This window comes from Halichoerus grypus, chromosome 10 (genome assembly GCF_964656455.1).
Source record: "Halichoerus grypus chromosome 10, mHalGry1.hap1.1, whole genome shotgun sequence".
NCBI lineage: Eukaryota > Metazoa > Chordata > Mammalia > Carnivora > Phocidae > Halichoerus > Halichoerus grypus.
Window position 1 is genome coordinate 112,203,994 of NC_135721.1, and position 24,613 is coordinate 112,228,606.

Below are 24,613 nucleotides of genomic sequence, written 5' to 3' on the forward strand. Positions count from 1 at the left end.
GCCAAACTCTTTCCACCACAGGGCTTTTGCTTGTCTTGTTCCTTCTGCTGGAAATCTCTCTACTCTTTAAATAGCTGGATTTCTTATACATCAAGTCTCAGCTCAGATGTTGCCTATTTAAGGAAAGTTCATCCTGCCTCCTTTTCTTTCCCTCACTGAAAATTGTGAGCATTTGTAATACTCTGTTTGCTTATTTTGTTTGCCTTCCCTCCTAGACCTGAGATGTCCGATAGGTAGCTACCAACCACATACGGCCGTTAAGCATGTGACGTGTGGCTAGCCTGAACGGAGATGTGCTCAAAGTGTAAAGTACACACTGGATTGTAAAGACTTAATACAATAAAAAGGATGTAAAATGTCTCAATAATTGTTAAATATTGATTGCATGTTGAAATGATAATATTTTGGATATACTGGATTGAATAAAAACATTATTAACAACGTGTTTCTTTCTACGTTTTTAATGTGGCCACTAGAAAATTTAAGATTACACGTGTGGCCCACATTATATTTCTATTGGGCAGTGCTGGTCTACACTGTTAGCTGTCGAAGGTAGGAACCATCTCTGCCTTAGCCACCTCTGGGTCCCTAGTACCTACCATATAGTAGGTGCTCTGTAAGCATTTGTTGTAGTTTTTATGAGAATCCTGTGCACAGGGAGAGATGAGACAGGCAGCCCCATGTACACTGTGAATTTGAGGAAGAAAGAAATGCCAAAGACAGTTTTATCTCTCTCCAGTCACTGCATTTCAAACAGGTTCTGTCAACTCTCCGTCCTGCTCTGTACTAACATTTCCCCCATAATCACCTACTACTATGGACGCAGGGTGGAGGGTGCCTGGAGGACCCAAGCTGGCTCGGCTGCTTCTATTTCAGACCCATAGGAGGTGCCCGGTCTCAAGTATTTTACATTCTTCAGCTTTGGTCCTAGCAGCCAGAAAGGGCTCACCTCCACACACTGAGACACACAGACAGGGCAGCTGGGAGCCATGGGGAGCTGTCCAGGGTCACCCAGCAGGTCAGAGCTGAATAGGGCTTGGAACCTTTTCAGGTCCAGTACTCCGGCCTCTAACTACATCCTACTGTAGTCTCCTTTATTCCAAGGGACCCAGGCGTCTGGAACCTCCCCCCTTGCCTCCCTCTCCTCACATTTTACCTCTGATCTCTTGAGGTCCCTGAGGGCAGTTATGCCTGGTCTCAGCAGAGCTGACCCAGATGACATCATCCGCATAGAGGCCAATGTGGTTGGGATGAAGGGATGGGAGGGAGGGAGGGAGGATGGATGGATGAATGGATGGACCGAGGGAGGGATGAATGGGTGGACTGGAGGATGGGAGGGCGGATGGCCGTATGAGTGGGGAGAGGAGGACGGCTGGCTGGTAGGACGCCTGCATGCGGGCGGGGTAGCAGTGAGGATGTACAGAAGGAAGGAATTACCCACACGGTATCTGAATATAGGGGGACCCACAGCGATCCAAGTCCAGCGCCCGTCACGTTTCTGCTAGGAAACCGCGGCCAGGCGGAGGGAGCGCCAGGGCCCGCAGGGAGGTCCGGGGCAGCGCCGGAGCTGGGATCTGAGTGGCTGCGGGGCCGGCCGGGGACTCTTCCCGCCCCCGCGCCCACCCCGCCCGCGCCTGACGGTGCCAGGTGGGGGGAGCGCCCCGCCCCCACCTCCGGAGGTGGCGGCCCCACGCGGCCCAACAAGCTGCCGTTGTCCCGCGGGCCCCGGGCCCGGCACACTGGGGCTTTGTCCAGCCCCCTGCCGCGACCCACGGTGGGGGGGGCCCCACATGACCGAGGGGGTAGGAGGAGCCTGCGGCGGTGGTGGCGGCGGCGGCGGCGGCGGCGGCGGTGGCTCCACCACCATTTCCCTCCCTGGCCGGGGGTCGGCGGGCGGTGGTGGCGGCGGCGGCGGCGGCGGCGGCGGCCGGGCAGGGGCCCCTGTTCCCCGCCAGGCTGCAGGCGCCGGGCCTGGGCCAGCAGGGCAGCTGCGACCCGAGCGCTCTCCGGGCGGCGAGCTGGGGGTGCGCCCGGACCCCCGCCCCCGGGATCATGGGGAATGGCATGACCAAGGTAGGGGGGCGGGGATCGCGCAGCCCGCGCCTGGCCGCCCCCAGCCCCGCCGCGGTGCCGGTTCCGCCTGCGTCGCTGTGCCCGCCTCTGACCTTCTGGCCCTCGCCCTGAGGCTCCGTGTGTCTAGATCTCTGTCTCCCGGTGACTCTCTGACCCTGCATCCCTGTGTCTCTCTGCTCTCGTCTCTGTCTCTCTGTGTGTCTCTGGCTTCGGTCTCTGTGTGTCGCTGTCTCTGCCTGTTTCTGTGACTCTCTATTTCTTGTTGGGTCTTTCTGTGGCTCTCTGTCACTCCCACACTCTATCTCTCTGAGTCCCTTTCCCTGTCTCCAGGTGTCTCTGTCTTCCTTGTCTGTGACTCCTTGGACTCTCTCTCTGGTGCTGTTTCTCCATCCTCACCCCTCTGCCTCTGCATGACCCTCCCCCTGTCCCTGCCTTCCCACCTCCCTCCTCAGAATTCCCCACCACCCACCTGGCAAATTCACCTTTCCCCTTGCCCCCCTCCCCTATGTTCCTCCTCTCCTCCCCCCTTTCAAGCTCTCACCCCTACCCAAGCTGGCCTCCTCTGGTGCCCTCCCTCCTGCCCTCCCCAGCCCCTCTCACAGAGTCCAGGCCCAGGAGGGGGAGGAGATTGCTCCCTGAGTCCTGGGGTCCAGACACCTGTCATGGGATGGAGATGGGTTGTGGGCCCCCAGCTAGCCAGTGGGAAGGCGTGCACCCCTACCCCACTGACCCTAGCCTGTCTCTCCTGTAGGTACTTCCTGGACTCTACCTCGGAAACTTCATTGGTGAGCACTGCCCACTCTGTCCCAAGGCCATGGCACTCTGCCTGTCCCAGGCCTGTGTCCACCATTCATGCTCTGGCCCACGCACCTTGGAAGCGCTCAGGAATGGGGCTGGGGGCAGGGAAGCAAGGCCAGGCTGGGAGGGAGAAGGAGAGCTCATGAGGACTAAGGGATATGTGGGTGGGAAGTGTCCCCAGTGCAAAGGGCTTGCAACACCTGCCAGATGCCAGGCAAGTCTGCACCTGCTCTGAGCCCCAGGCTCTCCCTCAGCACAAGGCCCACTCACCTCTAAGGGCTCTTACAGCCCTGAGTTCTGGGTTGAGGTCTGTTCGAGGGTGCTGCTTCTAGCTGGGAAGCTGGGAACCTTCCCCCTACAACCTTCTACACAGAGGGGAGATCTCTGGAGACTGGACTCTACCCCAGAAACTTGTTAGTGAGCACCACCCACTCTGTCCCAAGGCCACGGCCCTCTACCTTCCCTGGCCTGTGCTAAGAGACCGGCTGATCCTGAGACTCCACACTTTTCCATGTGGAGTCAGAGAAATCTTCAGAGAGGAAGGGGCATCTGCCCCAGGACAGGGCTTTCTCCATCTACGCCTGCCCCCTTCCCCCTCCCCCCCCCGCCCTGGCATAGGTGCTCCACTCCCATAAATCTGATCTCCTCCTCCCTGGGAGCCACCTCAGCCGTTCATGCTACTTGATTTTTGAGTATTGAGCCAAGGAAGCTCTGGATCCTCTTGAAGTCTGTAGGCCCATGAGGGCAAGGGCTATGAAGTTGCCCCTACACCTCCATGCCCAGCCAAGGCCGCACATAGTAAGCACACAGGAAACGTGTTGAATGAAGTAGACCTATGGAGAGAGAGGGGATATGTGTTATTTATTCTGATTCTAAAAGATCCACATACACTGGATTCCAGCCCCTGGAGACAGCCGCCGATAGAAGTGTGAGGTTTATCCCTGTGTCAGTTTTCATATATCTTTGTAGATGCAGATGTAACATTTAAAACAAAAATGGAAGTCTATTCTGCATGCTGTTCAGTCACCTGTTTCCTATTTGATAATATACTGTGGACATGCTTGCACATCAGCACAGAGAGGTCTTTTCTATCCAATGGCTGCACAGTATTCAAGTATGGATATACCATTATTTATCCAGTTCTCTCAGGGTGGACGTGTAGATTGCTCCCATTTTTTAACAATTTCTGGTGTGTTTACTGTTACGAGCAGTACTGCAAAGAACATCATCTTCTACACACAGCTTTCTGAGTGAGCAAACCCTTCTGTAGACAGGATTCCCGGAAGTAGAGTTGCTAGATCAAGGAGACGCCAGGAGAGGGTGTTTGCCGTGGAAGGAACTGCAGGGGCAAGGCCGGGAAGAGGCTGGGCTGTTACTTGTGGGTACCCCAGCGCCAGGACTGAAGCCTAGAGGTGTGGTGGGACCTGTCAGGCCAGGAGCAGGAGGCTGGCAGAGGGTGGGCCGAAGTGGAGAGGGAGGGGCGGGGAGGGGAGCTGGGCAGCGAGCTCCCACCTCTCTTGGCCGTCAGGGACACGTAAGTCGCACCGACCAGATGGGCTCAGGCATTTTGTTTCTTTCAGATGCCAAAGACCCGGACCAGCTGGGCCGGAACAAGATCACGCACATCATCTCTATCCACGAGTCACCCCAGCCTCTGCGGCAGGTACTCTTTGCCCCTGTCCTTGGGCTGTATACAGGTGCGGAGGGGAGCTTCAGTGCCCCCACAGCACCATTTATCAAGTACTTACCATGTGCCAGGCCCTATATTGCCTCTCTGACCCATACTAGGTCATTCTGTTAAAAACTGACTTGTTTTACATCAGCATCCCCATTTGATCCCTATTTGTTAACTGAGGTCCAGAGAGGTAAAGTAACTTGCCTAAGGTCACACATCCAGGAGGCTAAGGAGCTAGGAGTTGACGCTCTGACCCCAGAGGCCTCACCCTGAACCTTAAAAAGGCCCCGCGAGGGCTTCCCTTTGCCTAACTGAATAGATGGCTACAAATGGATGATTCTGGGTTCCGTGTCTTACTGTGTAATCTTGGGCTGTGACTTCACCTGTCTGGGCCTCTGATCCCTCAGTCCTGTCTGCCCCCAGAGGGGCTATTGTGAGGATGCAAAGGGGCTGCAGGATGGTGAAGATGCTTGGCACACAGTAAAGCATGGCGCCCACCGAAAGGATTGGTGCTGGTTTTATCCTGGAAAAGAGAGGGTAAGGGTGTTCTAACCCAGAAAAGGAAAGTAGTAAATCCAGACCACTTCTGTAATCTCGGGCACAGGACTTCACCACTCTGAGCCTCAGTTGCCTGATCTGTAAAATAGGAATTTTATAAAGATTGATTTATTTATTTGAGAGAGAGAGAGCACGAGCAGGAGGGTAGAGGGAGAGAGAATCTCAAGTAGATTCTGCGTTGAGTGCGGAGCCCGATATGGGGCTCAATCTCACAACCCTGAGACCCTCGACATGAGCAGAAACCACGAGTCAGACACTCAACCGACCGCACCACCCTGGATTGGTGATTTTATAACAGCACCTACCTCACTGAGTTGTTGAGAGCCACATAACAGCCAACAAATTACAGCTGATATAGCAAAGTTAATCATATTCTTATCCCATAAATAGAGCCCCTTCCTCCTTATCTATTAGAGTGTGTGTCCCCCACTAAAGGGGAATTAACTGTGGGTGGAAAAGGGCTCTGGAGATCTGAAATCCAAACCAGATTCTATCCCAGATTTGCTGTGTGACCTCAGATAGGTTCCTTCCCCTCTCTGGGCCTTAGTGTCCCCATGTGTCAGCGTTGATGGTCTCTAAAAGCAACCTCCAATAATCTGTGATTCTCAGTGTCATTCAAACAAGAGATTTCCAGGTCAGTGGAGTCTGTTTTTCTTTATAGGACAGGCTTGTTTTGGAGTGTTTGGAGTATGCAGTCACTAGATTGCACAGGGAAGGTTGTCAAGTCATGAATAGATTGACTAATGAAATGACTGCTTGCCAAACGAGTCCCCACTCCAACAGCCTTCCCTTCTTCCTACAAGCAGCCCTGCCTCCCCATCTATCAGTGAACTTACCAGTCAGGGTTTGATAATGCCAAGCAATCCCAAGGCCAAATGTGTTGCAAAGTGAAATTGCAAACCTTGCAAAAGATGCAGGATGGTGTGACCTTGGGAAAAGTGAGTCAGAGAAGGGCTGGAATCTCACACAAAGCCATTAACAAGTGAGGACCTGGCCCGGGGCCCCTTAGTCAGGAATGGTGGTGGGCCTGGCACTGGAAAACAATCATTTGAGTATCAAAGGATTAAAAGAGGTCCTTGAGAAAAGTGATTCTTGGAACAGGAGCACAAATCATCTTTATGATCTTGTGTGAAGGTTAAGCATGAAGTAAAGGATGTCATAGCCAGTTTGTGGGAGACAATTCATCCCTTGATTATTTTAATAATTAGCACGTAGTTTTATAACCACAATTAATGAGCTATAAACTTATTTTCATGGTTTTTGTTTCCTTTCAAGATAATGAAATCTGTTTTTAATAAACCTTTAAAAAACCTTTTTTGGGGGATGCCTGGGTGGCTCAATCAGTTAAGCGTCTGCCTTCGGCTCAGGTTATGATCCCAGGGTCCTGGGACTGAGCCCCGCATTGGGCTCCTTGCTCAGTGGGGAGCCTGCTTCTTCCTCTCCCTCTGCCTGCCGCTCCCCCTGCTTGTGCTCTCTCTCTCTATGAAAAAATACTTAAATAAAATCTTAAAACAAAACAAAAAAATGCTTTTTTAAATTAAGTAATCTCTCTACATCCAACGTGGGGCTCGAACTCACAACCCGGAGATCAAGAGGCTCATGCTCTACCAACTCGGCCAGCCAGGTGCCCCTGTTTTGCCCTTTTTTTGGTGTAATTTTGTAATCCTCATTTGGAGGAGAGTCACTGTTACTGGCCCTTTCCCACCTATTAAATAAAAGGTTCCTGAATACTTTTTATCAAGTCCTCATGCCCAAGTCACCTATGAAGTTAGGATGCCATCTTCTCAGAAGGTTCTGGAACGACAGACAGATAGAGCTGGGAGGCGCTCAGAGGTGATAGCTACCCTCTTTGGATAGAGAGGGTTAACAGTGGCTCAGAAAGGGGCAGGAACTGGCCTGGGGTCATGAGGTGCTCGGCAGCCCTGGCCAAGGTCAGGGGTGCAGCCAAGGGCCCCCCACTGCCCATGTGTATTTTGTACTTGCAGGACATAACCTACCTTCGCATCCCTGTGGCGGACACCCCCGAGGTACTCATGTAAGTTCTCTGGAGGCACCAACAGGGGTGTCTTCTGTGGTGGTGGTGGTAGGGAGGGGGAGAGGTGGTCTGGGGGAGGAAAGAGAGGACTCACGCCAGAAAGCTGTCCTGGGGAGCCTAGCACAAGTGCTCACTCAGACCTCTGTTTGACCCTGTGTCAGCTACGCCCTTGCCAATGCCCCTGGCCGCGACCTTTAACCTCCCAGAGCTCAGTGTCTTCAGCTGTGAAATGGAGAGAGTACCCAGACTTGAAGCGGTTAGGCTCCGCCAGTTCCTGGCCCTGGAGTTAAGACATCTGGGCTCCAGCCAGGCTTTGCCATTTACTTGCTGTGTGACCTTGCACAAATCACTTTCCCTCTCTGAGATCAGATGGCACAGGTTGAGGATCCGGGACAGGGCCTGGCATGTAACGGGGACTCAGAAAACAGGATTTATTTTGTGTTATGAGCAGCAGTGCCTCCCAGCCTGGGAGTGACCCACAAAGACACTCCTCCCAACCCATGGCTGACCAGCATTGTCCCTGCAATCAGGCGCTCTGATTGCACACCCCAGAGGAGTGGGACTCCTCTGTCTCCTCCCATCCATGTCCTTGAAAGACCAAGATAAACCCTCCATGAAAATAGGATCCACAGACCCCATGGGGAGGGGCTCCTGCCTCTGTGGTGGGATTTCTCGTCATCAGCCCCTTTCACTGCCTGAAATGCCACCGTTGTTGCTTCGCACCCCACTCCCCTTGTACTGTAGTCCAGGCCCTGTTCGCTGCTTGGGCTGGCTGCCCTGAGGACCCAGGGCTCTTGACAGCCCATCAGTGCGGAGGGGGACAACTCCTAGGACACCTGCCCCCCAATGTTCCCGACCCTATTGCTTTCTTCTCTAGCAAAAAGCACTTCAAAGAATGTATCAACTTCATCCACTGTTGCCGCCTCAATGGGGGGAACTGCCTTGTGCACTGGTGAGTTAAGAGAGGAATGAGGGGAGCAGGTAAGGGGCTGTCCTCCATTACACGCACGCACTCACCCTATGGGGCAGGAGGAACCTGGGATGGACCTTCTCCAGCCCGTTGCCATGCATGACAGTCGGCCATTCACCTGAGGGCGGCGATCAGGGGCTCCAGTCAGGGCTCTGTCCTTTACCAGCTGTGTGGCCAAGGCCAAAGTGCTGTTTCTCCCTGAGACTCCCATTTCCTCATCTGTAAAATGGAGAAAAGACTGTTGCCTGCTGGGCTATCAGGAGGGGATAGGTGAGGTCACGCAGGTAGCCCAGCACCCTCCAACTGTTCTGGTTCCCTCTCCTCCCCTCCAGGCTTTTGAGGAAATAGGGCAGAGCAGTGGGGAACCCCAGGCTGGGAGACAGGACTCACAGCACCCCCCCCCACACACACACACACCAGTTGATGTCATTCATCCCATAACTTCCCACTGAGCACCGACCCTATGCTGGGCTCGGGATGGCTCTGCCAGAGCCCTAGTCCTAAGAACAGCTCCTCCAGCCTGTCTGTCGCCCTCTGCCCCTCCTTCCCCCACTCCAGCGGCACTGGCCAACTCCCCACCCTTCAAATCCACCAGCTCCCACCTCATGGACTTCGAACACTGCCCAGAACATTCTTGACTGACCCTTTCCCATCTCTCAGGACTCAGCTTGATGTCATTTCCTTGGAAACGCCTACCCTAATCCCTCCCCAACCCCTCCACTAGATTAATACCTTTTCCTATATGATCTCTTGGCCCCTGGACTCCTCTTCAGAGCAGTTAGCACCACCTGAAATTGTTTCCCTGGTTAGTGGCCGTCTCACGCAGCCATCTTGGAAGCCCCAGGATAGACCATGTCTGTTTTCTTCCCCACCATATATCGCCAGTACCTGAAAAATAACCGATGGTCAGGAAATGTTTGTTGAATGAATGAATGAAGTGATGTTCCCACGTCAGAGGCCTGAGTTCCCTGGGGCATACTCCAGGCAGAAGGAACAGCATGGGCAAAGGAAGTGGGAAAACAGGTCCGGGCAGGCTCTTTGTGACAGGAGCTGAGAAGCGAGGGCGGGAGGGCTGAGGTGGGGCGGGGGTCTCTGGGGGCAGGGCACGGCGGCGATTGGGCCTTACCTGAAGCCTGGCGGGCGGGGCGGGCCCCCAGCTTTGCAGGCATCTCCCGCAGCACCACCATCGTGACGGCTTATGTGATGACTGTGACGGGGCTAGGCTGGCGGGACGTGCTTGAAGCCATCAAGGCCACCCGGCCTATCGCCAACCCCAACCCAGGCTTTAGGCAGCAGCTTGAAGAGTTTGGCTGGGGCAGTGCCCGGAAGGTAGGGGCCGCGGCGGAGGCAGGAGCTGGCCCGGGCTGGGGGCCCGCTTGAGTTGAGCACTGGCGGGAAAGAAGTCAGACCTGACAGCAGATTTTTCTGGGGGTTTCAAACTCGTGACCCTTGAGCTAATCTAGCCTCTAGATGTATTTTGTTCGGTCAGCCAGATGTTACCTTTTCCTTTTTAGTTTAGTATTTGGATGCCTTTGGGCCAGACTATGGACCCTTCAGTGTGACCAGGTCCCAGCACCGCCTGCTCTACCCGCTGGCACCTGAAGGCATTTGAATGTTTGACCCCTCTGGGGAGAGATGTCCATTCCCTACTCCACCCCTGGGTCCCTGAGAGGCCAGAGCATCTCCTTCTCTTATGCCCACTGGGCGGATGGCACATGGAGAGGTCGGGAACCTGGGAATAAGGGCTGAGAGAGAGGCAGCAGGTGCAGGAAGGCTCTCCTCAGGTGCCAGGCTGGTACTCAGAGGCTTATCTGCGACGCTGCTGGACGAAAGAGGCAGGCAAAGAGGCCGCCAGTGCGGAGGGGGTTGTTGCTCAGGGAGGAGGATTCGGGTGGGCTCCCCCCACACACACACACCCCGGGCCCGGGGGCGGGGGGGCGGGCGTCGCTTTAGCAAGTCGGGAAGATGGCGTGGCAAAGGGGAAGGGAGTTCAGGAGAGGGAAGGGACTCGGAGGAGGAGGGGGCTCCATGAGGGCGATGGAAACTCAGCAGGGAGGCTGAGGGGAGGCTCGGGAAGGGGAGGGGCCTAGCGAGGGGTGGGGAGCTCGCGGGCGGGCGGGAGCGACGAGCGCCGCGGAGGGGACGGGCCGGCAGCCTGGCACCGACCGACCCCCGGCTCCCCCCCCCGCCCCCCCAGCTCCGCCGGCAGCTGGAGGAGCGCTTCGGAGAGAGCCCTTTCCGCGACGAGGAGGAGGTGCGCGCGCTGCTGCCGCTCTGCAAGCGCTGCCGGCCGGGCCCCGCGCCCGCGCCCCCCGCGCCCCCCGCGCCGCACTCGGCGGCCTCCGAGGGAGCCCTGCAGCGCCTGGTGCCGCGGCCGCCCCGCGAGGCCCACCGGCCGCTGCCCCTGCTGGCGCGCGTCAAGCAGACTTTCTCTTGCCTCCCGCGGTGTCTGTCCCGCAAAGGCGGCAAGTGAGGATCCCGGCCCGCCCTGGCGCCCCTCTTCCTTCCGACCGGTCCCCCAGCCCGACCCCCACCCTCGGGGCTGCCTGGGCCTCCCACGGCCTCCAGGACGGGCCCGGAGCCTGCGGGAGCCCCGCGGCGGCCTGAGCCCTGCCCCTGCCCCTGCTGCCCGCCCTGCTTGTCTGCGTCTGCAGTCTGTCCGTCCTCCATCCGTGCGTCTCTGTGTCTGGGCCGGGCCTGCTGCAGCCACTTGGTGCCTTAGTCCTTGGGCTGGGGGGAGGGGGCACCCGGGCCTCCACCCTTAAAGGCAGCGGGAGTGGGAGTGGGTGGGTGGGGGAAGGGGGTGGATGGGCCTGGAGGATATTAAAGAGACACAGAAGCTGTCTGTCTGAGCTCCTCCTAGTCATTCAGCAAGGGGCAGGGGTGCAGGAGTCTGCCTGGGGCTGGAGCCTGCAGGAAACAGGGCTGGGAGGCGGTCTGCATCCCCTAGGGTCTGGAGGAGCCTGCCACCTCCCAAAAACTGCTCTGGGCAGAGCTGAATTCCGGGACTCCATTCACTGCCCTGAGCCACCCCCCCCATATCTCTCCCTGAAGCCCTGGTCTCCTGAAAAGGCCCCTGAATCCCTCCTTCTCTCTGAACCCCCTTCCCCCTCTGAGTCCTTCTCACCACCTCCCTCCTCTTCCCTATTCACAAATAGTAGCTAGTAAGCTGTCCAAATAGTGCCTCCTTCATGCCTGACTTTTTATATGCATGAGTTCACTTAATCCCCGGGAGGAAACTGAGGCTCAGAAAGGGTAGGCAGCTTGCCTGAGGACAGCTAGCGTAGGGGAGGCTGGATTTGAACCTAGGCAGTCTGTGTCCCATGGTGGCTGTTAAGAAGTAGTTCCTTGGTGCCTTTTGGTGGTGACTTGTATAAGTTCTTTATATATTTTGCATATTAACTCCTTATTGGATATATCATTTGCAAATATCTTCTCCCACTCAAGACCCTTCCCACCTAGAGCTTAAAGGCCAGGGGGCAGCCCAAGCAAGCAGCAAACTGACCCAAGGGTGAACAGAGGTCATCCGAGCTGAGTTTTCTGAACTAAAAGTAACTTGGAATCGAGAGGGGTCTGAAAAAACTCCAATCTAATAGCCACCTGTATGGGGTCCCTGTTATGCACCAAGCACTGTGTTCAGGGCTGTAGGGGAAGCCCAGATTCCAGTATTGGGGGTGGGAGGATGGATGAAATAATCCTCACCTGTTGCCCAGCCTCCTCAGGAAACTGAGTTGATGTCCAAGGTCACCAGCTGGCAAGTGGTGGGGCTGGGATTTGAATCCAGGCAGTCTGGCTGGAAAGTTGAGGGAACCCCATCCTCCCAATCACTATGACTCTGCCACCCAGAAAAATGAAAAGATTGTCAGACACACTTAAGATTCCCACTTAGATGTAATTATTACACTTGGATTTATTCCTGTGAGATGCTTTGCGCCCCCTCTCCCCCTCCCCCCGGAGGCCTACAGGTGAGTCCGAATCGTGACTTTAAATGTAGAGGGCTCAGAACCGAGTGGCTGCTGGCATGGGAGAACAGAGGGTGGGGAGCATGAAGAAGGCCCCCCCGACAGGTGCACATGAAGGGCAGTACTTCCAGCCTCCGGTCAACGCTGACCGGGCATCCAGCTCTGTGCTCATTCGGAGTTTTAGTTTCCCTGTGTACACAACAAAGCCTGGAGCGGCCTGAGCTACTTGACCTCTTTCAAATTGCAAACTCCCTTTGACAATTAAATGAAAGATACAAACCCTAGAAAAATGCATAAACATGAAAAAAATTGTATATACTTTCTGGGGGAGGGGTGTCCCTAAAGCCCAGGTGTAAGCTGTTGGGAGATAGTGTGGGGCACTTTTTAGGCTCCTGGGCTTTGGGGACAGAGAGACAGAGGTTCAGGTCCTGACTGCCTCCACGTACTAGCTCTATGACCTTGTTGCAGGGCTTTAACCTCTCTGAGCCTTATTCTTCTTAATAATAAAATGGATAGACTCATCTCACACGCTGTGGTGAGAACCGAGACCCTGCAGGAAAGGCTTTAGCCAGGCCAACACCATAGTGAGCCATCAGTAGATGAGGACTCCCAGTATTTAAGGAAATATTTCTCCAGGTGTGGCCCACGGACCACCTGGATCAGAATCCCACGGGAGAACTTGTTAAATGCAGATTACTGGCTTCTTGCCCAGAAAGTCTTTTTCTGCAGGTCTGGTATGGAGGCAAGGAGTGCACATTTTAAACTAGTCTCTGCCTCCCAATTCTGATGGGAGTTAGTCCAAGAAGCACTATGGCTTTATAACCTGTACAGTCCGGGTGCTAGAAAAGATCTGGGAGTTCCCCACAGGCTGGGAAGAACAGAGAACAGGTGCACGGGTGGCGCAAGGGACGCCTCTGGGTGCCCGCCGGGGCCCCTCTACGGGGACAGACAGATCCCTGGCTATCCTCCCCGTACCCTCCAGTGGGTCTTGGCGTCCCACCGTGCCTCTAACTGCCCCCTCCGTGCGGCAGCGCGACGCCCTCCGAGCCAGGCTACCACAGAGAAGGGCGAAAGGATAGGGCCTCCCGGATCAGGGGGACAGAAAAGAAAGCGAAACTCGCCCATCCAGAACTTTCGCTTTCACCGCCTCCACGCGCCATCCAGGTGGCTTCCCGACTCCCTGTCGCGCTGGGGTCCCAGCCGCCGCACGCCCCAGACCTGGCCACTGGCGCCCGGCGTCCCGGATGGCCGGCGACCCCTGGTGGAGGGAGGAAGGGAAGGTCCCCGACGGCAGGCGACTGATGGCGGGGGCCGGGGGTCCCCTGCGCCTCCGCGACTGGCTGGTGGCACAGATCGAGAGCGGGCGCTACGCGGGGTTGCGCTGGGAGGACGCAGGCAAGACCCTCTTCCGCATCCCCTGGAAGCACGCGGCCCGGCAGGGCTACCGGGTGCAGCAGGACGCAGCGCTCTTCAGGGTAAGGGGGCCGGAGCGGTGGGACGCCCAGGCTGACCCGCGGGCTGTGTGACCTGGGGCCACTCGCTTGTCCTTAGCCTCAGCTGTCTCTAGGTTGCGGAGAGTGTTGTGCATCTACGGGAGACCCTCCGAGGCCCTCCTGAAACAATCAGCCAAAGGCGCAATCCGTGCACCATCCCCACCTCTCCGGGGGCCTCTCCTCCCTCTCTCCCCACAGGGAAATTGGACGCCACCCATGGGGATTCCCACAACCTTCCCCCCTCCAGAGCGCCCATCCCAGCAGCTTGGGGACGAGTCCTGTGCTTCCCCATACCAGCCCTTCTCAGGGACTTCCTCCAGGGATGCCCTCCCTTGCCTCAGTCCTCATTAACTTCAAACTCCTTCCCATCAACGCTGAAATTCTAGAATCTCTCCCCTGAGCAATTAATCAACCAACTGCCTGTCGGGCCACCGCCACCACCCCAAACACCACAGCCACTTCCAGCTCCCACTTCTCTGGCCTCCTCTCTCCTTTCACAGGCTGAAGGGCCTGGTCATCAACTCTCTCACTCATAGCCCCCAGTTCCTCACCCCCCACCCCGACCCCTCGTCTGGCTTCTGTCCCTCCTGCTAACATCACTAGTTGCCAAATCCAAAGATCCCATCCCTGTCATCTTTGACCCTTCGATGTGTCTGGGCCTGGTGGACCCTTCCTCCTTGAAACACTCTCACTTGGTTTCCAGAATCTGCCCCCACCAGCACTCCGGCTCCATTTTCCTCCTACCTTGCTGCCCCTCCCCTTCTCAGCCTCTCCCCTCCTCCCCTCCTCTTTGGGTGCTCTCAGCACTGCTCCAGGACCCCCCTCCTCATAGCTTACTCTCTCCTCCACAGCCTTGGCATGAGCCCTACAGTTCCCAGCCTCCCCTCCAGGCTCCAAGCCTGCTGGTCTCATGGCCCCCAGAACTCTCAAACTCGGCACATCATCAGTACCACACTTAACAGCTCGCCTCGACAAACTTGTGTGTGTCCCCAAATGGAAGATGGCACCGATTGTCACCCAGACCCCAGGGCCAGGCACCTGAACCCTGGCCCCTCTCCTGCCTTCCAGTCTCATTGCACTCTGTCACCAAGGCTTGCTGGGTCTTCCTACAGAAGCTTCTCTGCAGTCTGTCTGCTTGGACCCATTCCCCCTGTCTCTCACCGGGACAATCCCAGTGACCTCACAGAGCTCCCAGCTTCCCCCTGCCCCTCAGATCTCCCCTGGGTCCTCCAGGGAGATCTTCCTAAATGTAAATCTTGCCTTGACACTTCCCTACTCAGAATCCTTCTTTGGGTCCCCATTGCTCTTGTGATAAAGTTCTAACTCCTTACCAAGACGTCAGAGCAGCGCATGAACTGCTCCTCCCTGGCCTCATCTCTCCCCACCCTTCTCTTCCCGGCTTTAGATCTGGCCTGACAGTTCTTTCAGTTTCTAAATGCTTCACATCTCTCTCACTGTTAGACCTTTGCACTTGCTGCTCCCCCTGCCCAGAATACCCTCTCCTCTTCACCTTCAGCTGCCATCATGCGCAGCTGAAACATCTCCTCAGGAGCCTTCCCTAATGCATTCACTGGTTGAATGCATTGATTAAGCTCCAACTCCGTGCTTTTCCTAGGCCATCCCTGATTCCTTCCACTTCCTCCATTGGAATGACTTCCCCTGCAGCAGACTGCCTCCAGCTACCCGAGGGTCGTGACACTGAGCGCAGGGCCTGGCCCACAGAAGGCGCTCCGTGAGTGTTGAACAGGGGGAGTTACATGGCCTGTCCCTTAGGACCACGTGCTGTTCGGAGGAGGGAGATTCTGAGGGCTCGCCCTCCCCTCCCCTCAGTCCACCACTGATCCACGCGAGTGACTCCCTGGCTTCACACGTCCTGGTGCCCCAAAGGGCATGGGATGAAGCTTGGCCGGCGAGGACCTTCATGATCCAGCTCCCACCTGGCTCTTTCTTAATTCCTCTTCCCCTTTCCCCACCACATGCAGTCGATCCTCATTATTCACAGATTCCGTATCTGCAAATTTAGCTTATTCGCTAAAATGTAGTTGCAATTCCAAAATCAATACCCAAGGCACTTTTTCCACCCAGGGCCATGTGCAGAATGGCGAAACAGTCAGGGCCCCAAACGTGCATCCCCCTCCGAGGCTGAACAAGGTGGCGCTCTGCCTTCTCCTTCCATCTTTTCTACTGGAAACACGTGTCCCTTTCAAGGGCTATTTAGTGCCACGTTTTTCGTATGTTTGTGCTTTTTGTGGGTGACTTGACTATTTAAAACGGCCCCCCCAGCCTGTGGAAGGCTGAAGCGCTGTCTGATGTGCGCACACACGGAGAGGCTGTGATGTGCCTTACGGAAAAAATACACGTCAGACAAGCTTCGCGCAGCCGAGAGTCACGGTGCCGTCGGCCCTGAGTTCAACGAAGCAACAGTTTATATTAAAGTGTTTCTTCAGCTTAGAAACACACATAAAACAAGGCTAGCTGCTGATTAGTTGATGAAAGTGGTGTGACCAGAGGCTCACAGGAGCCTCGAGCTGCACCTGTTGGTTCAGCGTTGGTGTAGATTTTAGAGATCAGGACTCCCACAAATGTGGGGAACCGACTGGACACATACCCTCAGACGTGCATCCCCAGCCCCAGCGACAGCAGGCTGCTGGCTGTCCCCCCAGATACACCATGCCCTTGCACACCCGCAGGCCTTTGCCCAAGCTCGTCCGCCTGCCAGGAATGCCATTCCACCTGGCAACTTCTTACTCACCCTCGAGGCCCAGCTCAGTTCGCCCCACAAATACTCACAGAGCGTCTCCGCTGCGCCAGGCCCCACTCTAGGCCCTGGGGGACACAGCAGCAGATGCAGCAAAGGTCCCTCTTTCACCATGGTGATAGCACCCTGTGCCCTGTGCCCAGCTAAACTTTCAGGTATAGCCTTACTCTAGTGAACAAAAGTGCAGTAAGTAAGCACTGACCGTGTGCCAGGCACTGTGCTAAGCACCCTACATGGACCACTCATCCTACTGCCCTCACCACCCCATCAGGTTAGGTATCAGGTGCACAGTTTGCAGGCAGCCCAATCAAGCCTTAAAGGTCTCACCGCTGCCAAGGGGCACCAACCCAGGAGCTGGCTTTTCAATTGGTGACCATGTTTCCCCACTGGGCCTGGAATCTCTGAGGGCAAGGACTGAATGGGATTCATCCGTTAAACCCCCCCAGTCCTGAATGGGATCCTTGCAAGCAGCACATCTCCTCCTGCCTCCCCTATGACTCCTCTGCTCCAGCTACACTGGCCTTGCTTGAATCTATCAATCTCTTCCCACCTCAGGACCTTTGCACTTGCTATTCCTTCTACATAGACCACCCTTCCCCCAGCTCTTTTTTGGACTCCATCCTTTTCATTCAGGCTTCAGCTCAAATGCCACATCCTCCTAGAGGCATTTCTGAAGAACCCTCTAAAATAACCCCTCATATTCTTATTTATTTATTGAATGCCTCTACCTCTACGGTCACTCCAGTGTGTTTAACGAATCTCTTTGGCCTGTGTGTTTTCTTGCAGAGTGGGCATTGCTGTTTTGTGTGTACTCTTACCTTACACACTTCATGTTGGCTGTAGATCTCATTCTGTGTCTTCCTTTTTTTTGGCTCCGGATCATGCTCTGAAGATTTATTCTTGTTCTCTGTACATCTAAAGATTTTTTAAAAATTTATTTGTCAGAGAGAGAGAGAGCACAAGCAGGAAGAGCGGCAGGGAGCCCGATGCGGGGCTCGATCCCAGGACCCTGGGATCATGACTCAAGCCAAAGGCAGACGCTCAACCAACTGAGCCACCCAGGCGTCCCGCTGGGGGTGTTCTCGGTACATCTAATTTGTTGCTCCTGGATGCTTCTAGATGCTGCATGGACTCTATAGTGGGCATCCATGACCCACACACACCCCTCTCCACTTTCCCAGGGATGGACACAGGTTTGCTCTCCAGTACCACGAGCAACTATAGTGAACATCTTTGTCCTGCTCCCCTCACGAGCCTTTGTGAGAATTCCTTCGGAGTTAGAATTTCTGCTCACAGGGTATATTTAGACTTATTTTGACAAGGTATGCCTGTTTACCATCCAAAAGCTCTGCACCATCCCACACCCACCAACAGTGTCCACATCCCCACCACCTCCTGGCATTATCCAACTCACTAAATATTTTGTTGGCTTATAGGTGATCACTCACTTTTTTTTGTTTTTTTTTAAATCTAAGTAGGCTCCATGCCCAGCATGGAGCCCAACATGGGGCTTGAATTCACGACCCTGGGATCAAGACCTGAGCTAAGATCAAGAGTCAGACGCCTAACTGACTGAGCCACCCAGGCACCCCAATCGCTCACATTTTTATGTGCATTTCTCTGATGCTAATGAGTTTAAGTACATCCTCATATGCTCATGGGCTTCTGGCTTCCTCCTCCCTAAACCGCCCATTCTTGCCCTTTGATAAGAATTTTTTCTTTAGGGGATGCTCTCTCTTTCCTGTTGGTTTGCAAATTCCTTGTATGTTCTAAAATTAGCCCCTTGCCGATTTCAGACATTGTCTTTGTTTTGCCTTCTGGTCCATGCCTTTGAGGGGGTTCAGGAAGGCATTCTCTCCCCCTGGAAGAGTTTCCCCACATTATCTTCCATTAGCTTCCAGTTTCACCTCTCACCTTTGGTTTTTGAATCATCTGGAGTCCACTCTGTATGTGGCAATAGGTCAGGATTTAATTTTATAGTTCTCCGGATAGCAAATCACTGCCATTGTTTGATATCCCATCATCTTATTTTTTTAAATTGATCACAATTCACAACTTGGAATATAGTTATTTCCAGTTGGCTGTTCACAACCGTTTTCTCTCATTAGACTTGAGTTCCTGGAGAGCAGGGACCATGTCTGTCTTGTTCCTCATTTGGTCCCCAGCCCCTGGCTCGGGCCTGGCACCCGGTAGGAGCTCGAGGGATATGTGCTGGATAGAGGGAGGGAGGAACAGAGAAAAGGATGAAGGGGCAGAGGCCTGGAGGGAGAGAGAGAAGGGTGGGAGGCAAGGTAGGCCCCCCTCCCTCTGCACGACACCAGCCCACTCCCTCTCTCAGGCTGTCCCTCCCCAAGTAGCCCTGCTCATCCCCAGGCCTGGGCCATACACAAGGGCAAGCACCTAGAGGGCATCGACAAGGAGGACCCCCCCACCTGGAAGACCCGGCTCCGCTGTGCCCTCAACAAGAGTGCTGACTTCTGTGAGGTGCGAGAGCGCAGCCAGCTGGACAGCCCCAACCCCTACAAGGTCTACCGGATCGTGGCCGACGGCGCCCGTGGCCCAGGTACCATCCTGCCCCTGGAGGTAGTGGTGGAGGACGGCTCTTTGGGCAATAAGGACCTCACCTTGCCCATCTGTAAACTGAGAAGTGGTGGGCTCATTCAGCTTAAACTCCTGGGCTGGTAAACACAGAAGGACCCATAGACATTCAGTTTATTTTCCCATTAGAAAAGGAGGAAACTGAGGCCGGGAGAGAGGTGGGCCCTGCCTGAGATCACGCCATGATCCTCATGTGGGATCACCTCTGTTGGGGGGGCTCCCTTGAGGCCCAGGAAGCAACAGTCTGTCTCTGGCTCCATCCATCCAGTTGCCAGAGCTTGTGTTCCCCCTGAAAAGAAGAACATTCTTCAGAGCCAGCAGGAGCCCCCTGGAGAAGTGACAGAGCTGGCCTGCGGGACAGACCAGGTTAGGCATCCTTCAAGCCCCCGCAGCCTTGCCTGCTCCGTCACCTCTCCCCCGAACTGCCCTCGGCACTCTCTGGCTCCGTCATTGGCCTATCCTCTCCCCCAGCTGCTGCTCCATCCCTGTCCCCCCACCCCCGACGCCCCGGCCAGCTCCACCTCCTGTTCCCTTTGCCTCCGTCATCTCTGGGTCCCCCGTTCCCTTCACCTCCACCATCTTGAGTTCCATCACCATCTGCATCACCCTCTTCCCCCCAGATTCACCCCTTGCCCCCGTCCTCATCGGGTCCATCGCTCCGTCCCCCTCAGATGCAGCTCTGGCACCGCATTTCCCTCACCTTCATCCCCTCCAGCGCTCTTGCTGTCGCCACCACCCCAACATCTCCACCCCATCACTCTGTTGGTATCACCCCCACTACCGCCACCCCTCCCGCACCATCTGTGGTTCATTGCTGTGTCCCCATCCCCCCACCAGCCTGGTCCAATCCACTGTCCCTAGCGCCTCCCTCACCATGCATTCCATATTCTGTCCCCCATCTCTGTCACCTCTGTCCCCATCTCTGTCACCTCTGTCCCCCATCTCTATCTCCTCTGTCCCCATCTCTATCACCTCTGTCCCCCATCTCTGTCACCTCTGTCCCCATCTCTATGACTTCTGTCCCCCATCTCTGTCACCTCTGTCCCCATCTCTATCACTTCTGTCCCCATCTCTGTCACCTCTGTCTCCATCTCTGTCACCTCTGTCCCCATCTCTATCACTTCTGTCCCCATCTCTGTCACCTCTGTCCCCATCTCTATCTCCTCTGTCCCCATCTCTGTCACCTCTGTCCCCATCTCTATCCTTCTGTCCCCATCTGTCACCTCTGTCCCCATCTCTATCTCCTCTGTCCCCATCTCTATGTCCTCTGTCCCCATCTCTATCACCTCTGTCCCCCATCTCTATCTCCTCTGTCCCCATCTCTATCACTTCTGTCCCCATCTCTGTCACCTCTGTCCCCATCTCTATCTCCTCTGTCCCCATCTCTATCACCTCTGTCCCCCATCTGTCACCTCTGTCCCCCATCTCTATCACTTCTGTCCCCATCTCTGTCACCTCTGTCCCCCATCTCTATCACTTCTGTCACCATTCTATCACCTCTGTTCCTCATCTCAATCACTTCTGTCCCCCATCTCTATCACCTCTGTCCCCCATTTCTGTCACCCCTGTCCCCATCTCTATCACCTCTGTCCCCCATCTTTGTCACCTCTGTCCCCATCTCTATCACTTCTGTCCCCCATCTCTATCACCTCTGTTCCCCATCTCTATCACTTCTGTCCCCCATCTTATCACCTCTGTCCCCATCTCTATCTCCTCTGTTGCCTCATCTCTATCACCTCTGTCCCCCATCTCTATCACCTCTGTTCCCCATCTCTATCACCTCTGTCCCCATCTCTATCACTTCTGTCCCCCATCTCTATCACCTCTGTCCCCATCTCTATCTCCTCTGTTGCCTCATCTCTATCACCTCTGTCCCACCATCTTCTCATTTGCTCCCCACACTTCTCCCCCTAGCACAGTGAGCTTCATCTCCGACCCCATAACCTCCAACAACCCCATCAAGTCTTTACCTCTATGAGGGACAGGGTCTTGAGCTCTGAAATTTCAAAGTCTCTATCAACCCCAACTGGCCTGCAGTCTGCCCAGACCTCCTTCTGCCCCAGCGAGGATAGTCCGGGAATTCTTGCAGCCCACAGTCTCCTCTCCCACCCTCATAACCCTCTCTCCCAATGGCCAGGATGGCTCCAGATCAACCAAGGAGGATAAGGACAAAGAGCAATCTCCCAGGCTGGCCCAGCAGGGCTCCCTGCCACCAGCTGCCCGGCTCCCAGCCCCTCTGGCTGACCACAGTAAGGAACGGATCTCCTCAACCATCCCTGCCTCCTCTCTGGCCTCCTCCAGGACCTTGACCTAGGGATCGAGAGACCCAGGATGAGGTGGTGCCTGACAGCTTCCCCTCCTTCCCTAGGGTACCAGGCGCAGGACCCTACACACCACTGGAGCCCCTTGCCCTCTAAGGACTTCGGCAACCCTGGTAAGGAATCTCAAGGCCCTCCCCTCTGATTAGTGTGCAGAACTGGGGAGAGCCAGGGGTCGGGGCCAGCTAGCCTTTGTCTTTCCCCCGAAGCACCCAGCCCCAATAACAAAAGCTAACATTCATTGAGGGCTTAGTTTATGCCAGGCATCTTTCGAAGCTCTCCCCGCAGCCTTGTGAGATAGATACTGCCATCATGCCCACTTTACAGAGACAGAAACCCAATGCCGAGGTTAAGAACCTGGCCCCAAATCACACAGTTAGTAGCCCTGGGAAAGTTACTAGCGGGTCACAGCTCCTAAGTGGCAGTGAGACATCAGAATCCAAGGGCCTGACTGCAGAGCCCCCAGCCCTAACTGCTGAGCATCGTTCTGGCCCCTCACATGGAGCCTACTGTGTTGTTGTTGTTGTTTCTATCAGCATTAAAATATTTGCTGGGCAGGAGCTCCTAGAATCCCAGAGGTTAGGACTGGAAGGGCCCTAGTGTCACGCCCCAATTGTACAGATGGCCCCAGATCCTATCCTTTTGACCATGGAGCTCAACTACCAGTTCATTTATACTGGAAGCTACTGCTATTTACTACTACTAGAGTTATTATTTCTCCGGAGGGAGCACCCCAAATTCCCGAGGTGGGGGCAGGCAGGACCTGGGGTTGGGGGGTGGTCAGTGCTGGGGCCGCCAACGCCCCGCAGATTGCTAGCTGCCCGTGCGGCTGTTCTACGGCGCGAAGCTGGTGCGTGAAGCCACCGCGCGCACGGCCGGGCCTGCCGCCTGAGTCCCCGGGCGGCCCCCCGCGGCCGAGCGCCTGCTGGGGCCGCCACCGCGCCTCGCGCAGGTCCGCTTCCCGGAGCCCGGCGCCCGCGAGCTGCGGCGCTTGGGGCGGCACCTGCGGCGGGGCGTGCTCGCCGAGCGCCTGTGCCGGGGCCGCGGGTACCCGCCGGGCCCGCTCCGCCCGCACCGCGCGCCGCCCGACAAGCTGGAGCGCGGGCGCACCTGCCAACCGCTCGACACGCGCCGCTTCCTCGAGGGTAAGAGCGCGACGGGCGGGCCGCTGGCGGCGTGGGACAGAGTGGCTGGGCACGAGGGGCGTGGGCAAAGGCACGGGAGCAGGGGAGAGTGGGCACATGAGATGTGAGCACGGGGAGTGGGGGATGGGCTTATGCATTCTGGGTTTGGGGTGGACGTTGAAACAAAGGACGTGACGCACGAGCACCAGGAGTGGGAACGAATGTGGGCATCGGGAGACCTGGACACAGATAGAGACATAGGTTATGGGGAGTGTAGGCACGGGGCAGGCTTGGGGCATTGGGTGTGGGACATGAGCATAAGACTTGGGCACATGTATTGGCATAGGGCGCTAAGCGTAGGCTGGGCATTAGGGCACTGGGCACTCGGTAGGCATAGGTGAATGGCAGTGGACATGGGCTGGGAGTGAAGGTGTGACGGTGAGCATAGGACCACAAGGCACAGGGGATGAGCACTGGAAGTGGGCACAGATGTGGGACATGAGACAGGTATAGGGATGTGGAAATGGGCATAGGGCATGGGCACACAATGGGGATGTGGCCTTATCGGACAGGGGCGTGGGATAGAAGCACAGGGTGGGCACCAGGTGGGACTCCTAAGCCCCCAGTCTTGGTGCCCGTAGAATTGCGTGCCCACCTTCAGGACGGCCGCCAGGAGCCCGAGTACCAAACCCGTCTGTGCTTTGGCGAGGAGTACCCAGGGCCCCCAGACCAGCCCGAGGAGCGGCTCATCATGGCCCACGTGAGTCACCTCCCACTCCAGCGAAGAGCCACACCTTTCAGTCACCTCCAACTGCCCCTTACCGACTCCCTCCAGTCCTCAGCTCCTAACCCGATGACCCTCTGGTCTGTAGGACCCTGCACATAAAGTGCCTGTGGGGTGGGGACTGTCACTGGGACTGTGACTTCCCACCGGAACATACGGGGGGGGGGGCGCTGAGAGAGTTGGTTCATTGCCCTTCCCACCCTCACAGGTGGAGCCAGTCTTCACCAGCGAGCTCTTCCTGCACTCAAGCAGCACTACGGTGGTATCCCAGCGGTGGCAGGTCCCCAGCCCAGCATCGCCGATGGCGTCACTCACCTGCTCACGCAGCTGAGTCAGCAGTAAAGGGTCACTTCCTCCTCTCCTACCATCCGAAGTCACCCCGCTCCCACGGGTGCGGACCCCACCCCAGACCTGCCCGTGGACTTGGGGCTGCCCATCGCCCAGGTCAGTGGGGACGGCGGAAGCAGATCCACGCCCTTCAACCTCTCCGCCGCAGAGATGCAGCCCTGGAGTGCGTGGGCGGACGGCACGCAGCTGGGCCTGGGAAGTCAGGAGGAAACCAAACTCGACCTTGAGCTTCTGGAAACAGCAATTAGGGCAGAAACAAGACTTCATTTCTCGTTGGGAGCCCAACAGGTCTGTGGTGATATACCTGCGAGCCCGCTTTACCTGCAACTGATTCATTATAAGGTTTGCTTAAAGCTGGGTTTACCGATAATTAGATCCTCCGGGATTAGAGAGAAGCCAGACAGTAACAGAACTGCCTGGCCTCTAAGGGGCTCTGAGTTTCCAGACCCATCCTCCCACCTGCCACTAGTCTCTATTCTTATGTGGCCAGGGAGGGCTCCCACAGCAGAAAACTTGGCCTGAACCGGGGGCTTGGGGGTTGACAACTGAACCACCAGCACCAGTAGATACTGTGTTTGAAGGAATTCAGGCTGACCCCCAAACACAGCCCTAGGGCAGAAGCTAATGTCGGAGGCTTTGCAAACTGCAAGTTGTAGGAAGTCCTTGAGAATTGGAAGGGAGCCCCTTCAACCATGAAGGCAACTTGCCTTGGTGGGAAATTCACTGTTTCCTGCCCCAGATATCAAACCTTGTTTCCCTTTTTTTTTTTTTTTTAAAGATTTTATTTATTTATTTGACAGAGAGAGACATAGCGAGAGCAGGAACACAAGCAGGGGGAGTGGGAGAGGGAGAAGCAGGCTTCCCGCGGAGCAGGGAGCCCGATGTGGGACTCGACCCCAGGACCCTGGGATCATGACCTGAGCCGAAGGCAGACGCTTAACGACTGAGCCACCCAGGAGCCCCCTTGTTTCCCTTTTTGATTTCTGACTTTTTAAATAGAGATTCTCCTACAGATGGCAACATAATAAATCTCTGTTAGTGATACATTAATACGCCTCTTTTATGGTGGGGGAGAGCTGTATGCTTCGGCAAAGGACAGAAGTCAATCAGATCACTGTT

At 55.7% G+C, this 24,613-nt stretch overlaps 2 protein-coding genes across 6 annotated transcripts; both read left to right on the plus strand.

Annotated features, from left to right (window-relative positions):
* The first annotated feature begins 1,920 nt into the window (after positions 1-1,920).
* DUSP15 (dual specificity phosphatase 15) lies at positions 1,921-10,881 on the plus strand. Its single transcript, XM_036121859.2, has 7 exons — positions 1,921-2,073; positions 2,825-2,858; positions 4,452-4,534; positions 7,090-7,139; positions 8,017-8,091; positions 9,267-9,438; positions 10,307-10,881. The coding sequence occupies exons 1-7, from the start codon at positions 2,053-2,055 to the stop codon at positions 10,580-10,582; spliced, it is 711 nt and encodes a 236-aa protein (XP_035977752.2). The 5' UTR covers positions 1,921-2,052; the 3' UTR covers positions 10,583-10,881.
* A 2,287-nt stretch (positions 10,882-13,168) lies between these two features.
* On the plus strand, positions 13,169-24,538 carry LOC118554387 (interferon regulatory factor 4-like). 5 transcript variants are annotated; one of them, XM_078057058.1, is made up of 9 exons: positions 13,169-13,546; positions 18,696-18,885; positions 19,189-19,286; positions 21,058-21,169; positions 21,289-21,354; positions 22,191-22,383; positions 23,004-23,122; positions 23,355-23,537; positions 23,643-24,538. In XM_078057058.1, exons 1-8 carry the CDS (start codon positions 13,316-13,318, stop codon positions 23,486-23,488), a joined length of 1,143 nt encoding a protein of 380 aa, XP_077913184.1. In that variant the 5' UTR covers positions 13,169-13,315; the 3' UTR covers positions 23,489-23,537; positions 23,643-24,538. The 5 variants fall into 5 exon arrangements, 4 of the variants coding, with proteins under 4 accessions (XP_077913184.1, XP_035977747.1, XP_077913185.1 ...); XR_013441992.1 differs by lacking the exon at positions 21,058-21,169; XM_036121854.2 differs by having other exon boundaries at positions 23,355-24,538.
* Positions 24,539-24,613: the final 75 nt, after the last annotated feature.

Excerpts from the sequence above, each read along its gene's own strand:
- DUSP15 (XM_036121859.2), top strand. The coding sequence starts at position 2,053 with ATGGGGAATGGCATGACCAAG. Across the intron at positions 2,074-2,824 it reads TGGGGAATGGCATGACCAAG|GTACTTCCTGGACTCTACCT; the intron begins GTAGGGGGGCGG and ends TCTCTCCTGTAG. Across the intron at positions 9,439-10,306 it reads GCTGGGGCAGTGCCCGGAAG|CTCCGCCGGCAGCTGGAGGA; the intron begins GTAGGGGCCGCG and ends CCGCCCCCCCAG.
- LOC118554387 (XM_036121854.2), top strand. The coding sequence starts at position 13,316 with ATGGCCGGCGACCCCTGGTGGAGGGAGGAAGGGAAGGTCCCCGACGGC. Across the intron at positions 19,287-21,057 it reads TGGCCTGCGGGACAGACCAG|GATGGCTCCAGATCAACCAA; the intron begins GTTAGGCATCCT and ends CCCAATGGCCAG. Across the intron at positions 22,384-23,003 it reads CACGCGCCGCTTCCTCGAGG|AATTGCGTGCCCACCTTCAG; the intron begins GTAAGAGCGCGA and ends TGGTGCCCGTAG.